General features: G+C 37.1%; 4 protein-coding genes across 5 annotated transcripts; 1 reads left to right on the plus strand and 3 right to left on the minus strand.

Moving 5' to 3' along the window:
- Positions 1-112: 112 nt before the first annotated feature.
- Positions 113-3,834, minus strand: LOC137717853 (probable glycosyltransferase At5g03795). 2 transcript variants are annotated; one of them, XM_068457346.1, is made up of 5 exons: positions 3,701-3,834; positions 2,022-2,969; positions 1,777-1,907; positions 1,133-1,481; positions 113-987 (listed from the first exon to the last, which is right to left on the minus strand). In XM_068457346.1, exons 2-5 carry the CDS (start codon positions 2,901-2,903, stop codon positions 322-324), a joined length of 2,028 nt encoding a protein of 675 aa, XP_068313447.1. In that variant the 5' UTR covers positions 2,904-2,969; positions 3,701-3,834; the 3' UTR covers positions 113-321. The 2 variants fall into 2 exon arrangements, with proteins under 2 accessions (XP_068313447.1, XP_068313448.1); XM_068457347.1 differs by having other exon boundaries at positions 2,022-2,894; positions 3,701-3,808.
- A 2,014-nt stretch (positions 3,835-5,848) lies between these two features.
- On the plus strand, positions 5,849-6,305 carry LOC137718560 (uncharacterized). Its single transcript, XM_068458112.1, is given in 2 exon segments — positions 5,849-6,032; positions 6,034-6,305. Coding segments are annotated over 2 exon segments (285 nt in total). The 5' UTR covers positions 5,849-5,888; the 3' UTR covers positions 6,175-6,305.
- On the minus strand, positions 6,184-8,101 carry LOC137716997 (probable glycosyltransferase At5g25310). Its single transcript, XM_068456323.1, has 5 exons — positions 7,493-8,101; positions 7,251-7,381; positions 6,798-7,146; positions 6,356-6,557; positions 6,184-6,242 (listed from the first exon to the last, which is right to left on the minus strand). The coding sequence occupies exons 1-5, from the start codon at positions 8,099-8,101 to the stop codon at positions 6,184-6,186; spliced, it is 1,350 nt and encodes a 449-aa protein (XP_068312424.1).
- Positions 8,102-12,932: 4,831 nt separating this feature from the next.
- On the minus strand, positions 12,933-14,246 carry LOC137716999 (uncharacterized). Its single transcript, XM_068456324.1, has 2 exons — positions 13,433-14,246; positions 12,933-13,345 (listed from the first exon to the last, which is right to left on the minus strand). The coding sequence occupies exons 1-2, from the start codon at positions 14,244-14,246 to the stop codon at positions 12,933-12,935; spliced, it is 1,227 nt and encodes a 408-aa protein (XP_068312425.1).
- Positions 14,247-16,476: the final 2,230 nt, after the last annotated feature.

Raw genomic sequence — 16,476 nt, forward strand, 5'->3', positions numbered from 1 at the left:
CTAGTGATATTCAATTCAGACGAATTAGAGTCTTTTAAAATTTGGTGATCCAATATAGATTTGGCATAATATCCCAATAGGAATCATTTACCAACTGAATAGTGATTGAGCGCTATATCCCAATATATATGAGAGAATAAAAACCAGCTCTCTGCCTTGATATATACAATATACTTTAATAACAATTCTTGTACCAAAAGTTTCTGAAATTTCAAATGCAACCTGCCACTACATTTTCTTGTTATTTCACTTTCTTCCAAAAATAAACAATTAAAAAAAAATATACAAAAGCAGAATTTACATGACTAGAATGTTCCTGTGTCAATTGGGTTTTATCTGCTGGAGTCTATTGTACCAAATATTGTGCAGTATCATATGAAAAATATCATACTTCTCAGGCTTAGCATGCCACAGAAAATGCTGTTGCACCCTTCTCACCCTCATTTGCATCTGTAGATATCTCTTCTTCGGGATCGAAAGGAGTATGTTCTTCAAATTCGGGATATCCTTCTCCAACACGAAAACAGCAAACGACTCCCACTTCAGAACTTCGAAAAATGGAGGCACGAAATTGTCTGAAATGATCACCGGAACACACTCGTAGAAAATGGCCTCTACCACTCGCGGACTGTTCACTTCGTAACCTTTTGCGCAAATACAGTACTTGCTGCTCTGCATATGACGGACGTAGTTCTTATTGCCCTTTCCCTCAGGCAATCGACCGAAGATCTGCATGTCAGGATCTTTGTTTTCCCAATGCTGCAACAGAATTGGCCTGACATAGCCATGCATGCTTCCAGCAAAGAAAGCGAGTATTGACCTCTTGGAAGGACGAGTGCCTCCGAGATCCCTGAGAGGCTTCTTATCATTCTTGATGTATGTTTCGGGAAGAGACACATCCTTGCCAACTACAAAACCTTCTTTGACATCAGCATTGCAGAGGGCTCTTATGCACTTAGCCATAATTTTCTTTGTTTCTGACGGGGCCTGAAGAAGTGGCTTTTATTAGAAAAATATAATGTACTTAAAACTATCTACAGTTTGAATTTGAAGGCTACTTAGCAATTAATTAAAAATAAATTCCCTTACGTAAATCGCAAAGCAAACTATACAGGAAGCATGGAAAGCATACCCAGTCATGGCAAGCAACAAGAAAATGATCGGCTCCTCCAGTTCTGTTCCAGAAAGGATACTTCCCGGCAATCATGTCCACATAGTCCTTCAAATATTGTACAAGATTTTTACGATTGTGTGAATTGGGTACATACAAACTTTCCTCTAACCTTCGAGAGCTAAAAGGCAAGTAATACAGGTGGGCTTTCCGAGGGTTTTTGGTAACAAATCTCTTGTCAGCTTCCATCTGCTTCATGAACCAACCCTCGGAAGCATATATTCCCCTGAGAAATGGGGAGTGTAATATAGGTCTTTCTCCTTCCCGGTATACGTATACTTTAAAAGTGTTCTCCATTAGTTCATAGCTCCTGCAAATTAGATGAGAATTTACTTGAGCAGGAGTAACTACTTGAATAGTCACAACATGCAGCTTATGAAATTTCTAGAATGAATTATGATGATTTTAAACTGGAAAAGTAACGACCAACATTGCAAGATAATGCATATGCCAACATTTTCATTTGACTCTATCCACATAGGTTACCAGCTTGTGACAGATATCATCAACTGTTTTTTTCAGTAAGAACAGGTTCGTGTTTGCAATAACTTCTAAAAGTGACTGTACTGTAAGAGTTCATACATATAACGGTTTCATCAACTGACCTTTTAAACATGGAAAGATTCCTGTATAGTGGAGCATAAAGAGTTTGATCACTCTTTAGAAGGGGTGCGTTTTCAATCTGTGATGCTGCATATTGCAACTCTTGGTCAACTGTTGAAGACCATCGTGGTTTCTGACCAAAAACAATACAAAACATGAAAAGTCAAAAATAAGAACAAGGAGTTGAAGCATTTTAAGAAAAACGTAACCAGATTCAAATAACATAAATCAAATCTTTAAAACGTACCACTGAATGGTATGAGGAACGACTCTTATGCAACAGCTTGTTCATATCAGATATTGAATATACATCCAAGGCTGGAACCTCTGGCTCTTTGTTCATTTCTGGGACCCTGGTCAGTGAAGAACTTTGTTCTGTTCGGCTGAGGTTACTATGCAATTGCTCAGAGCTTTCGGGTTTCTGGGACAAAGTTGTTTGATCTTTCTGAACCAAAGTCACATTTGAGCCAACAGCTATAGGGGGTGCTCCGACGTTTGTTTCAATAATTGCTGGAGCTGCGATCGATGATGAATTTATCATTGGGGATGCAGGTGAAGTGGTTGGAAAACCAGCAGTAGAATTTACAACCTCATCCGTTGTATTACTTTCATTCCTAGTCCCACCTTCTGAAAAAGTAGTATCAGTGGTATTTTGCTTTTCAAAAGAGCTATGTCGCTGCTCTTGTTCAATGTCAGTCTCCAAGGGGTTGACATTTTCCACAATGAAAGTTCTATTTTGCTTTACAAAAATATCAGATGGCTCCTCCTGATCATTACCTGTATCCTCATCGATTTCTAAAGTTCTGTTTGAGACTTCATTTCTTTCTAATACAAAACCAGAGGTCCTAGTATCGTTTGCCATCTCGTGAATTCCATATGTACCAGTGTAGTTCAAATCATTAGAAAGTGACATGTTACCAACAGCCTCAGAATCAGATGGCGAATGCACAGCTTGGAAGTGACTTTTCCCCTCTACCGGAACCTTTGCAGCGGAGAGGATAGATGATAAGACAGTACCATATGGAAGCTCAAGATGCTGGACAACTAAAATCACAGCAAACAACATTCCCACAATCCACAGCAATCTCCTCGTTTCGACTTGACACAGAGACAAAAGCTCCTGACCCATTTTGACAGACCGCTCTAGTGATTATTGGGCAGTTTTTGACAAAATTATATAAAAACATAATCCACCCTGCACATTTTCCAGTGCCACAATCACGAACTGTAATTATTAAAGAGGGAGCTATTTTCCTAATTACCGAAAAAATTGAATGCATTCTTCAATCAGTCCTCAAATGCACTTAATAAGATACCTTAAAAACAAACATATGCAACTAGTTGTTGGCAAATTATATCTAAACCAATCAAGAAATTTAAGTGCACCATCGGGAAACAGATGAGATTTAAGCTGCTCATCAGCAATTAAACAACAATCCTTGCATTTCTTAATTTCCAAGTGAATCAAATTACATTCAAGAAATTTGAATTATGAATTACAGCTGACATCTACCATTTCCCTCCAAGCAAACCACAAAGAACCCATCTACTACCAAAAAAACAATAAGGTTGAATTTTCAATCAAAAATCTCAGCATGCAAGAACAAACCCATTAAACTATGATCATTTTGCAACTTGACTAAAACAGGAAAACATTCAAGAATCAAACTTTAAACTATAATCACAGCTGATTGTGAGAGAGAGAGAGAGAGAGAGAGAGAGAGAGAGAGAGAGAAATAAAGATTCCAAATTTATCCGGAATTCTACAAACTGGGTTTTGCTCGTACTCAAATTTCGGTTCTAACATTACATTCCCAACCTGGTACTTTCCTTCCATTTCCCACACTTTTTCAGCAACCAAACAGCTATTTTCTCGCTGTGAACAGAAAAAAGAAACGGACTAGCTTAATGGGTTCAAGGAAATACCTTCGCTTTCAGAGAAAAGCTGCCGAGCTTCTTCGCTCCCCTTCTGCAATGGCCTTACCGAGACGGGGGAAGCTGTGAGATTTTCATTGACTTGTATTTCCAATTTGCCAAAGCTACACATTTTCTTGTCTAAATATTTACAAAAATGGCACCTCCTAATCGCCTTTGCTGACAGGAAAATGAGAGATTAGACCGACAAGACGGCTACTATTGTCTGATTGATTGGTTGCTTGCAACGTTGCATTGCAATCGTTTGGTAAAGCCTGACCCCTTGGGCATCCCCTTTGATTTTTATATCCATAAAAGGAAGGAAAATATATGTAGCCTTACAATGAATTAATAATAACGTAATTTAAATATATTTTTAATGAGAATCAAACGTAAGATTTTTCATTCTTAAATGAGTATTTAGATAAATGCAGGGCTACATCTTTTGTCAACTTATGCCATTATGCATTATATATAAATAGTTAGCACACCAAAACAGAATGTCTAAAAGTTTAAAGGCATATTTTATTGCATATTTTAATTGAGTTTCTACTAAATCAATACACGCATGTAGATGTAGGTAAGCTTTCAATTTTCAAATTTTTATGTTGTCCTTAACCGTTATATTTAGACAAAGAAAAAAAAAATCTAAATTCATAATGCAATGAATTAAAGAAAAAGTTCTAACCGTTACATACAAATTTTTATATTTTACGACAAGAGGCAAACTGATTGTAAACAAGACTAGGCGTAAATTTATAAATAAATAAAAAAAGCTTGTAATTTCACTTTGTCTAAATACTTAAATCACGAGATTTGAACTCAAATGTAGAAAATAAATATATTACTATAGCCAACATAATCAGTGAATTTAGCTCACACTTGAAATTATTACGAGTAAAATTTAACAGATTCTTTCGTGACGAGCAAGGTGGAAGCATCGTTTTGAAGTCCTAGACAAAAAATTCCAGCCTACTTTACCTAAAAAGAAAAGATAAATATTCTTTGTTTGGCAGTGAAGTAATAATTTGATTTGGTCCCTTGCGGTGGGACCTGTCACCTGTTACTTAGGCTTGATTGAGCATTTGATTAAACCTTTTTGGGCCGTTTGATTACGATCATTTACAATGACATTCACGTGATGTGGCAGTTTCATGACACGTGCAACGTGCACATGATGCATGCAACTGAAGCGTTTCAGGTCAGCTGGTAATAGTAATTCTCATTGGATTGCAGAATCACACTTTCAATTGTACGACAAGTAATCCTTTATCACAGCGATCAATAGGTGTTAAGTTTTTACATAAGAGCGTGAGTTCAAACTCTGTTAATGGCTACTCTAAACTTTAATTTTTTAAAAATCTATCGTTTGACAAATAAAAATAAAAATAAAATTCCATGACCGATGGAAATCTAAGTTTAAATTCATTTTTACTTTTCATATACTTTTTTTAATTTCTAACCGTGAATCGAATGAATTGAAAAAACTAATGAAAAAAATTTAATAAAAATGTGTAAGAAGTAAAATTTAACTATGATATGATGTTACAAAATATTTAAGGAACTAACTACAATATTTAAATGTATTTAATATCGTCACTTAATAGTATGGTTCGACTCTCTCTAAAAGGGAATTTGAACTACATTATTGTTAGCTTATTGTGAGGCTAAGCTCACCCCATTCCCTTTACTATAGACAATATCATTTGTTAAAAAAAAAAATTTAATACAATATCATCTAGCAGTCAGATATATTTTTCGTATTTAAACATTAGTGTTTCGATTCTTGGCTTCATATATGTTTATCAATACATGAAATCACATCAACTAAGATCATAGACCCATTCATTCTTTCACTTGGGTGTGTGGAGGTGTGTTATCTACACATTCTTTTTTATTTCATATACATCCTCTTAATTTACGACCGTCAATCGACTGAATTAAGAAAATTAAAAAACAAATTAACGAATAATATATGAAAAGTAAAAAGAGCCTTGGATAACACAACACTTTCCTAATTCCCAGCAAGTAATATGCCAGCAATTGCAATGCGACGGAGGTTCCTTCGTATGGACAAACAAATGGGCCTTGGACTTTGGGCTTCCTCTTGGCCCAATTGGTTCAAAGAAAGTGTATCAAATCCCTTCCTTTAGGCTCAAGTAAGAAAATGTAAAGAATATTTTACAAGTTGAATGTTTACATGTCATCTGGGTTTTATTTGATGGAGTCTATTGTGCCAAATAGAGTGCAGTATCATATGAAAAATATCATACTTTTCAGGCTTAGCATGCCACAGAAAATGTTGTTGCACCTTTCTCACCCTCATTTGCATCAGAAGATATCTATTCTCCGGGATCGAAAGGAGTATGTTCTTCAAATTCGGAATATCTTTCTCCAAAACAAATACCGCAAACGACTCCCAATTCAGAACTTCGAAAAACGGAGGCACAAAGTTATCTGATATAATCACCGGAACACACTCATAGAAAATGGCTTCAACCACTCGCGGACTGTTCACTTCGTAACCTTTTGCGCAAATGCAGTACTTGCTGCTCTGCATATGATGCGCGTAGTTCTTATTACCCTTCCCCTTAGGCAACCGGCCAAAGATCTTCATGTCGGGGTCTTTGTTTTCCCAATGCTGCAACAGAATTGGCCTAACGTAACCATGGAGATTCCCGGCAAAGAAAGCAAGTATTGGCCTCTTGGAAGGACGATTGCCTCCAATATTTCTGAGGGGATTCTTCGCTGTGTGGACGTAGGTTTCAGGAAGAGACACATCTTTGCCAAATACAAAACCTTCTTTGACATCAGCATTGCAGAGGGCTCTGATAGACCTAGCCATGTATTTCTTTGTTTCTGTTGGGGCCTGTGGAAGTAGCTTTTATTAGATAATATACTATTACATAATCTAAATTATCTCGGGTTTGTATATATTTTTTATGCAAGCGATATTCTACGTTAAACACTGCAGGGAGGATATTGAGGATATTCTCTCAACAATGTCATGATAATGTCAGAAAAATGGAAATCTGTTTTATTTTCTTGCCAAATGAAACGCCTTAAAGTAATTCGGATACTAACTATAGAGGAAGTATGAAAAGCATACCCAATCATGGCAAGCAACAAGAAAATGATCAGCTCCTCCAGTTCGATTCCAGAAAGGATATTTAACAGCAATTGTGTCCACATAGTTCTTCAAGTATTGCACAAGATTCGTATAACTGTGTGAATCGCGAACATATAAAGTTTCCTCTAACATTAGAGAGCTAAAAGGCAAGTAGTACAGGTGGGCTTTCCGAGGGTCTGTAGTAACAAATTTTTTGTCAGCCTCCATCTGCTTCATGAACCATCCCTCGGAAGCATATATCCCGGTTAATACTGGCTTGTGTAATATCGGTCTTTCTCCTTCACGGTAAACGTATACCTTAACAGTGTCCTCCATTAATTCATAGCTCCTGCAGATTAGATGAGATTTTCACTTGAGCAGTACTAGTAAATTGTACGGTTGTAACACAAGGCTTATGAAATTATTTAAAATACATAGGAGCCTTAAACATACCTTTTAAACATGGAAAGATTCCGATAAAGTGGAGCATACAGAGTTGGATCATTCTTAATAATGGGTGCATTTTCAATCTGGGAGGCTGCATATTGCAGCTCTTCGTCAACAGTCGAAGACCATTGTGGTATCTAGTACCCAAACAAAAGAGAGGTGGATAATAAGAATGAGGAGTTGAAGCATTTTAATAATTTAATGACATTCCATGTAACATAAAATAAAACCAGAACTTTCAAGCGTACCACTGAATGATCCGATGCACGACTCTGAAGTAACAGATTCTTCATATCAGACATCGAATAGACATCCAAGACGGGGACCTCTGGCTCTTTGTTCACTTCAGGGGCTTTGATCAATGAAGAATTATGTTGTGTATGCTTGAGGTCATTGTGCAATTGCTCAGAATTTTTGGTTTTCTCGGAAGACGCTGTTCCATCTTTCTCGACCAAAGTCACATTTGAGTCAACAACTATTGTGGGAGCTCCAACCTTAGGCGATGAATTTACCGTTGGGGACACAGGTGACGCAGTTAGAAAACCAGCAGTTGAATTGATCACAACTTCATCTGTAGTATCCCTTTCATTCCTAGTCTTGCTATCTAAAAATGCATTATCTGTAGTGTTTTTCTTTTCTACAAAGCTCAGATCATTCAAAAGTGACACATTACCGACCATCTGAGAAGTAGACAGTGAAGTTAAGGGAACCTTTGCAGCAGAGAGGATAGATGATAAAAGATTACCGTACGGAAGTTCAAGACGCTGGACAACTATAACCAAAGCAAATATCATTCCCACAATCCACATCACTCTCCTCGGTTCAACTTGAGATACAGATAAAAGCTCCATCCCCATTTGTGACACCACTCCAGTGATTCCTGGACAAAATCTCGACAGCCTTAACCTGTTAGACCGAGTGATAAAACAAGGCAACTGCCAAATCAGTTACATTCGAACTCAAATAACTGTCGCAACCGATAGATTATAGTCTGAGCTGATAAGTTTGTTATGTAATTCTGAACAGTTTTCGGTTTCAGCTGCTTCCCTTTCCAGGAACAGCTTTTGCAACTCAAAATTTATCTTCTGTTCTTGGTTATTCAAATCCTCCCTATACAAATTCAACAACTACAAAACGCGATTACTGAGATGGAGAGGGCGATTTTCTGTTGTATAATTAATTATACGTTGGTTTACTTCACTCAGACCTCAAATGCACTTGATATATAGGAGAAACTAATTGTTGAAAAAATGACATCCAAATTAACCAATCAAGAAATTCAAATGCACCAGATATCTATGAAAATAAAGAGAAAAAATTAAATTCAGTTTCCATGAATAGCTGTGCATGCAGGCAAAGGAACAATTCCAAACTATGATAATGTAACAAGTATTTTAAAATTAATAAAAATATTAATTCAGATGTAAATATTAAAATAGGAAAAGAATTCAACAATTTAAACTTCAGTAGTACTATAAATACAGCTTCTTAATTCCATTGCACCAGCTGAATAAATGGGGGGAGAGAGAGAGAGAGAGAGAGAGAGAGAGAGAGAGAGAGAGAGAGATTAAAACGGAAGGAAGAAAGATATTAAAACTGGGTTTGGCTTGTAAGTTTGAATTCTAACCTTGTATGCCAAGCTTTGTTTCCTTTTCCTTTCATTTCATCATTTTCCCACAGTTTCTCAGCAACCAAACAGTTCTTTTCTAGGCAAGGACAGGGAAAGAAAGAAAATACCTTGCTGGGTTTAAGGAAATTAAAGTGCGTTGGTTTGAGAGAAAATCTTCTTAATTAGCTTCAACGTTCTTCTACCGTTACTGGTTTTGGCCTTTCCGAGAGAAACGTGGGAAGCTGTGTGATTTTTATGGGACTTCGGCCAGTTTGCCAAAGACTACTCCTTATCTATAACGGATTGTGGTCCAATTACGTTTTACGTGGACGCCACCACTACATTTTAACCTTCAAAATACAGACAGAAAGAGTGCAACGACATAGAAGTCAAGTCACGTTATTGTTAGTATGTAAATTGTGATCTGATGTGGCAGTTGTAATTCTAACTCATATTGCTAGAATAATGAGCTAAGTGCTGATTTAGTTGTATCTTTCTTATTTGAGTCTCATTGGTCTTAAGTAAGTAAGGTGCCAAGTGTCTACATCTCATAGGTTGTAAGATGGAAGGCTAAGATTGCCTTGATGTATTTTGAATACTGCCAAAAGTGTATAACTGTTAGAAGTAAAGTGATATTCCTTCACTCTCACAGTCATATCACTACTAGAATTATAGCTATAGGACACCACTATTTGCACACTATTTGCAATTGGTGACTATAGACATAGAGATAACACTCATGGCTTTTTTTGGTGTCTTTTTTGTTAATGCCACTAATACCTGTGACCTTCAAATTTGAGATTGGTGTCCTTTTATTTTTGGTGTCTTTTAAGCTAAGATTGGTGTCTTGCTTTTGTGTAAAAAGCTAAATCCTCTCTCTCCCATTCACAAATGTCCAACACCTCATTCGCTTCATTCTCTCTCCTCTCCCTCTTCTCTTTATGCAACATCACCGACAACGGGAGTCAAAGACAAACGACGGCAATGAGAACACCAATGCCCGTCAACTTGTACCTCCAAAATCCTTTTCCCATCCTCTTTGCAACTCCCAAGTTAATGATAAATTCTGTGTTTAATTTGAAGTTGGTATTTTCGGGGAATTGTCAAAGAGGAGAAGAAAAGATTTCAGAGAAATGTGCAGAGCTCCCTACTGAGAGCAAGCACATATATTTTCATTAAATATCAACACAACACTTTTTCTTACAAGCTATATCAGCCCTTGATTCATAAAACAGAAATCTAAGCATACACTTGTCCTATGAGACTAAGCATTCACTTAACTGTTGGTTCCTTCCTTCTCAACCATTAGATCAAAACCAAATTTCATTTAATTCCAACACTCCCCTTTAAATGAATTCTGGTTTTGATCTCAAGCATTTCTCTGAGATAGACAAATCTTTCTTTTGGTAGAGCTTTGGTGAAGATGTCTGCCATTTGATCCTGAGATTTGTAGTAGAACAGTTCAATGGTATTCTCCTGCAATGCCTCCCTTATGAAGTGAAACTTCCTTTTGATATGCTTAACTTTCTGGTGAAAAATAGGATTATTGGTCATAGCTATTGCTGATGTGTTGTCACACATAAGTGGTGTAGCATCCACTTGCATTTCACCAAAATCCTTTAACACAAACCTCAACCATATAGCTTGAGAGGTAGCCATTGCAGCACTCACATACTTTGCCTCAGCCGTAGACAGTGCAACACTTTGTTGCTTGACAGAGGCCCAAGAAAATATTCCAGAACCAAATGCAAATGCATATCCTGAAGTACTTCTCATGTCATCTTCACTGCCACCCCAATCACTGTCACAGAAGCCTACTAGGATTGCTTCTTCTCCCTTCTCATACCTGAGTACTCTATTAGCAGTTCCCATGTGAATTCTTGTGGGATTATGCATGAACCTTGATAAGAGACTGGCTGCATACATAATGTCAGGCCTTGTGGCAGTTAAGTAAAGTAGACTCCCAACCATTTTTCTGTATAGGCTTTCATCAGCAGGTTCAAAACCATCAATTTTACAAAGTTTCTCATTTGTGATCAATGGTGTTGCCACAGATTTGCATCCTTCCAGATTAAATCTTCCAAGCAATGATTGTGCATACTTCTGTTGATGTATGAAGATTCCGGTAACATCTTGTATTACTCCAATTCCCAAGAAGTGATGCAACAAGCCAAGATCCGTCATCTCATATTGTCTTATCATGTCTTTTCTGAATTCTTCAATCATTTATTCACAATTACCAGTAAAGACCACATCATCAACATATATAGACACAATAAGCATATCAGAATTCTCACCAGTTTTTGTATACAAGGTAGCTTCACTAAGACTTTTGTTAAATCCACTTTTGCTGAAATAGGAGTCTATCTCACTGTACCAAGCCCTGGGGGCTTGTTTGAGTCCATACAGAGCCTTGTTTAACTTATACACACTCTCTTCTTCATTTGGAACTTCAAAACCTTGTGGTTGATCCACGTACACTTCTTCCTCCAGATGCTATTTAGAAAGGCTGATTTAACATCTAATTGATGAAGTTTCCATCCCTTTTGAGCAGCAAGAGCAACCAAGATTCTAATGGTGTCTAACCTTGCCACTGGGGCAAAGGTTTCATTGAAATCTACCCCCGGTTGTTGTGAGTAGCCTTTGGCAACCAATCTTGCTTTGTTCTTCTTTATAGATCCATCCAAATTCAGTTTGGTCTTGTAGATCCATTTCACACCTATCACAGGTTTATCACTCGGTCTATTTACTAATTTCCAAGTAGAGTTTTTCTCAATCATAGCAATTTCTTCACTCATTGCTTTCTGCCAAGATTGATCCATTTCAGCTTCTTCAAAACTCTCTGGTTCAGCAATACAATAGTTACAGACTGCATAGATCTCATCTAAACTCCTCATTCTTAATGGAGTTGTTCCTGGGGAGGAAACCTGCAATTCTTGTCCTTCTGCATTTGAAGTAGTGGACTGAGATCCTTGTGTTGGTGTTGAAAAATCATTTTGACTTCCATCTTGTATAACAGGTTCATTCTCAATTTGCACATCAACTTGTGCTTTTTCCATTGTTAATGGAAATGAGATGGTGTCAATGTTCTTGGTTTCCCAATTCCATGCTTCATTTTCTTTGAACACCACATCTCTTGAGATAATTACTTTATGTGACTCAATATTGTAGAGCCTATAGCCCTTTTCACAGCTTCCATAGCCTACAAGAACACACTTGATACGGTTGATTTCAAGCTTGTGTCTTAATTGAGATGGTATCTGTGCATAACAGATTGATCCGAACACCTTCAAGTGCTTCACACTTGGTTTTCTGCCACTAAATGCCTCAAATGGTGTTTTCTTCTCAAGTGCTTTAGTTGGACACCTGTTTAGAAGATACACAGATGTATTGACTGCCTCACCCCAAAAGGAAAGTGGCATTTTCTTATCATGCAGCATTGACTTGGTCATTTCAACCACAGTCCTGTTCTTCCTCTCAGCTACACCATTCTGTTGTGGTGTGTAGGCCACTGTCAGTTGCTTCTGTAATCCTGCCCCTTCACAGAATTCTTGGAATTCAATTGAAGTGAACTCACCACTTCTGTCACTTCTTAGTCTTTTGATCTTGAGACCACTCTGAAGTTCAACCATCACTTTGAATTTCTTGAAGATTGTAAAAACTTCACTCTTGCTTCTCATAAAGTACACCCAAACCATCCTGGTGCAGTCATCAATGAATAACAGAAAATATTTGTTCCCACTGAGTGTAGGTGTTTTCATTGGACCACACACATCTGTGTGAATGAGTTCTAGAGGTTGGCTTGCTTTTCATGCATTTCCAGTTTCGAAAGAGTCCCTGTGATGCTTCCCCAATATGCAACCTTCACAGGGTTCTTTAGTTTCTTGTAACTCAGGAAGACCAGTCACCATTTGTAATCTCTCTAATCTCTTTAAACTGTGAAAGTTGAGATGTTTAAACCTCTTATGCCATAACCAAGAGTTTTCTGCAACGCTTGCTTTTAAAGCAATTGAGTCATTGTAATCTAGCATAAGTGGAAAACTTTTGTTTTCAGTCATGCCAACTTGTGTTACCAAGTTTTAGAGACTTCTGTCGTCAAATATCTCCACCATATCGTCTCCAAAGAGTAGGAAATAGCCATGAGCAATCATTTGTCCCACACTAAGGAGATTTTCATCAAGGACATGTACAAGTATCACATCCTTAATGAATCTTCTTCCACCCTTTGTCTCTAGAACAAGAGTTCCTTTTCCAGTGGCTTCCACAAGTTGTCCATTCCCCATTTTAACTCTGCAATTGAAGCTTCTATCAATGTTGATTAACAGGGATTCATATGCAGTCATCTGATTACTGCATCCACTGTCAATGTACCAGATTCCTCTTTTATTTTCAGTTCTTGCAACACTACAAGCATAAAAGACATTTACTTCATCTTCTTCTGCTCTATGTGCATAGTTGACAGCTTGGTTCCTTCTTGGATTACAATCTTTTGCTAGATGGCCAAACCTATCACACTTGGTGCATTTCGGTTTTCCCTTGAATCAGCAAACACCATAGTGTAATTTGTCACAGATTTTACACTTGGTTTTAGTAGAATCACAGCTAGTTTCTGATTTTGATTGTGGAGTATGCTTGTTGTCCCATTTCTTCCATTTTCCTTTCCAGAATTTCTTTTGATTTGAGTTGTTCCCCTGAGCCTTGTAACTGCAATCTCTCTCAGTCATACTTAGGCTAGAAAAAGCTTTTTCATCTAAGCTTTCAGATTGCATGTTTAACCTCTGCTCATAGCCTTTCAATGTGCCAATCACATCCTGAACCTCAATAGAGTCAAGGTCCTTAGTTTCTTCTATGATAGATGTGATGAAATCATAGAATTTAGGCAAGCTAATAAATATCTTCTGCACTAATCTTTGGTTTGATAGTTCTTCACCAAGAGTTTTCATTTGATTCACAATGTCAATCATTCTTGTTAAATAAGCAGATAGAGCTTCACCATCATTCATCATAGTATATTCAAAATCTCTCCTTAAACATTGTAGTTTGACAGATCTAACCTTTTTGTCACCACGAAATTCTTGTTGAAGAACATCCCACGCAGTCTTGGAGGTTTCAAAGTTTGAGATTCGAGGAAATATCTCGTCAGACACTGCCCCTTGAATGATACCAAGAGCTTTTGCATCTCTGGTTTCATTAATCTTCATTGAGCTCTTCACCGACTTTTGATCTTCATCACTAGACTCATCTCCAGATTCTGCGATTTCAATACCCTTGTCTACCAAATTCCAGAGATCATATGATTTGAACATGGTCTTCATCTTGATGGACCAAAAATCATAGTTGGACCCGTTAAATATAGGAGCCCTCAGATCTCCTTCACTGCTCGAAGTAGCCATGTGAGACCTTGTAAGAACAGATGAGGTTTTCAAAAATCTGGGATTGAGTTTCCCTCTTTTTTTCTTTTCAGAAGTACAAAGCATACAAAACGCCCAGTCCTGAAATTGATCAGAACCTAAGCTCTGAGGCCATGATAAATTCTGTGTTTAATTTGAAGTTGGTATTTTCGGGGAATTGTCAAAGAGGAGAAGAAAAGATTTCAGAGAAATGTGCAGAGCACCCTACTGAGAGCAAGCACAGATATTTTCATTAAATATCAACACAACACTTTTTCTTACAAGCTATATCAGCCCTTGATTCATAAAACAGAAATCTAAGCATACACTTGTCCTATGAGACTAAACATTCACTTAACTGTTGGTTCCTTCCTTTTCAACCATTAGATCAAAACCAAATTTCATTTAATTCCAACAGTTAAGGGGGGGTGTGTAGTCAAACTAAGATTTTAAAGGATTTTAGAAGTGATAGATTTGATAGGATTTAGGAGGATTTAAGACTCCTACAAAATTCATATAGGTTTTAAGGAATTTGAATGGATTTAGTTTGTAGATTTTGGTGGATTGTGGTGGATTTTCTTATAATATTTTTATTAAAAAAAAAAAAAGGAAAAATCTTTCCCTTGCCCTACTGCACTCGATAACCACTTTATCCCCTCCTTTTTCGGGTCCCCTTCCACACAACCACGTCTTCATCTCTTTCTCAATTGATAGATCAACATAACTTTGGTGAGCTTTTGAGCACTACACCACCAATAACCATCACCACTGATTGCCCTTTTGCCACAGACGTATGTTGTGGTACTTCAGTAGTGCTTGTAGTACCACATGCATTAAAATATCAGAATAATGGCGAGAGAGTGGTATTAACCAAAATCCTAGATCAATCATGTCATTCGATGATCATACATGCCTAATTAAGGTATAAGGGTCATAATAATACATGAAACTAGTATAAGAAACTGTTACTTGCACCCTTGCACACCTTATAGTCAACCAAGCCTGTCTGTAGCTTCATTTTTCCATTGTTGCGGACTACACATTTCGTACCACTTATCGGTTGCAAGTCTCAGTGATTGAAGTGGCAAAATGTTGAAAGAAATAATAGAATTACTCAATGTCAAAATAAAGAAGCATAACAGATGATGTACAGATTCGTATTTTACATGCACTACTAATATTTTTCGTTTGTAGCACTGTGATCCTAATCCTATGTATGATATATCCTTGAATGTTTCAAACTAATATTCTGTATAGTAGGGATCAACTATTAGAGTTGAACATTGGATTAAGTTCTAACCGTTGAGCATCAATGCGATTCCCCTCTGACTCGAGAATTCGAGAACTCGTCCAAAAATATAGCTCAAACTATGTGCAATACTGTGAAATGCTTACAAAAAGAGATTCCACCAAAGTATATGGTGGTTACTTGTGTGTGGTTGGGGTTGGTAGAGATTTGAGGACTGCCTAGATGGAAAAAGATTTGAAATCCTAGGGGGTGAGGTTTGATTCTTTTTAGTCTTGGCTATATATACTTCTTACTCTTAAATCCCATGAAATCCACAACTTATTGAAATCCTCCAAAATCTTAATTTTTTGAATACCCTTAGATTTGGATGAATTTTAAAATCCTTTAAAATCTTTTAATTGACTACATTAGGATTTTAAAGTCTTTTAAGATCCTCTCAAATCCTAGGTTGACTACACCCCCCTTAGTTTCATCAAATTCAAAGCCAAATTTCCTCAATTTCAAATCTAAGAAACGGTAACCGATGATTTTTCGGCCAATTTATGGCCAAGCTTGCTGGAATTGGACCTCGACCCAGGTAAAGATGATCCTCTCCTCGTGGGCTGTCTTTCAGTGTAAGTTCTTTTCCAAAATAAAAATGTCTAGTTTTTGGATCGATTCTAGATTTCAAATCTTAATTCTATTTTCTGTATGCATGTCGAAGATTAGGGACGAGGAAGGTGAATCAAGGTTGTTTGCGACCTGGGCTGAGAAGAATGGAAGGTTATGGGTGAAATTAAGGTGAAATTCGAGAAAATCCTTATTCTATTTCGGTTTTAACCTTTGGGTTTCACTGCCCCTCGTAATCAGGTTAATTATTAGCTTATGTCCTGTGATCTAGTATTTAAAAATATGGATGTTGAAGAAGTATGGGTCTACTTACTAGTTGTACAGCTACTTGTGTATAAAGTGTCTTTATATATATGTTTTACATTCAATCTAATC

This window comes from Pyrus communis, chromosome 15 (assembly GCF_963583255.1).
Source record: "Pyrus communis chromosome 15, drPyrComm1.1, whole genome shotgun sequence".
Lineage (NCBI taxonomy): Eukaryota > Viridiplantae > Streptophyta > Magnoliopsida > Rosales > Rosaceae > Pyrus > Pyrus communis.

Excerpts from the sequence above, each read along its gene's own strand:
- LOC137716997 (XM_068456323.1), bottom strand. The coding sequence starts at position 8,101 with ATGGGGATGGAGCTTTTATCTGTATCTCAAGTTGAACCGAGGAGAGTG. Across the intron at positions 6,558-6,797 it reads TTGTTGCTTGCCATGATTGG|GCCCCAACAGAAACAAAGAA; the intron begins GTATGCTTTTCA and ends CTACTTCCACAG. Across the intron at positions 6,243-6,355 it reads CTTTGCCGGGAATCTCCATG|AGCAGCAAGTACTGCATTTG; the intron begins GTTACGTTAGGC and ends CATCATATGCAG.
- LOC137716999 (XM_068456324.1), bottom strand. The coding sequence starts at position 14,246 with ATGGCTACTTCGAGCAGTGAAGGAGATCTGAGGGCTCCTATATTTAAC. Across the intron at positions 13,346-13,432 it reads TGATTCTACTAAAACCAAGT|CAAAAGATTGTAATCCAAGA; the intron begins GTAAAATCTGTG and ends TTGGCCATCTAG.
- LOC137717853 (XM_068457346.1), bottom strand. The coding sequence starts at position 2,903 with ATGGGTCAGGAGCTTTTGTCTCTGTGTCAAGTCGAAACGAGGAGATTG. Across the intron at positions 1,908-2,021 it reads GTTCCTCATACCATTCAGTG|AAACCACGATGGTCTTCAAC; the intron begins GTACGTTTTAAA and ends GTTTTTGGTCAG. Across the intron at positions 1,482-1,776 it reads AATCTTTCCATGTTTAAAAG|GAGCTATGAACTAATGGAGA; the intron begins GTCAGTTGATGA and ends TCTAATTTGCAG.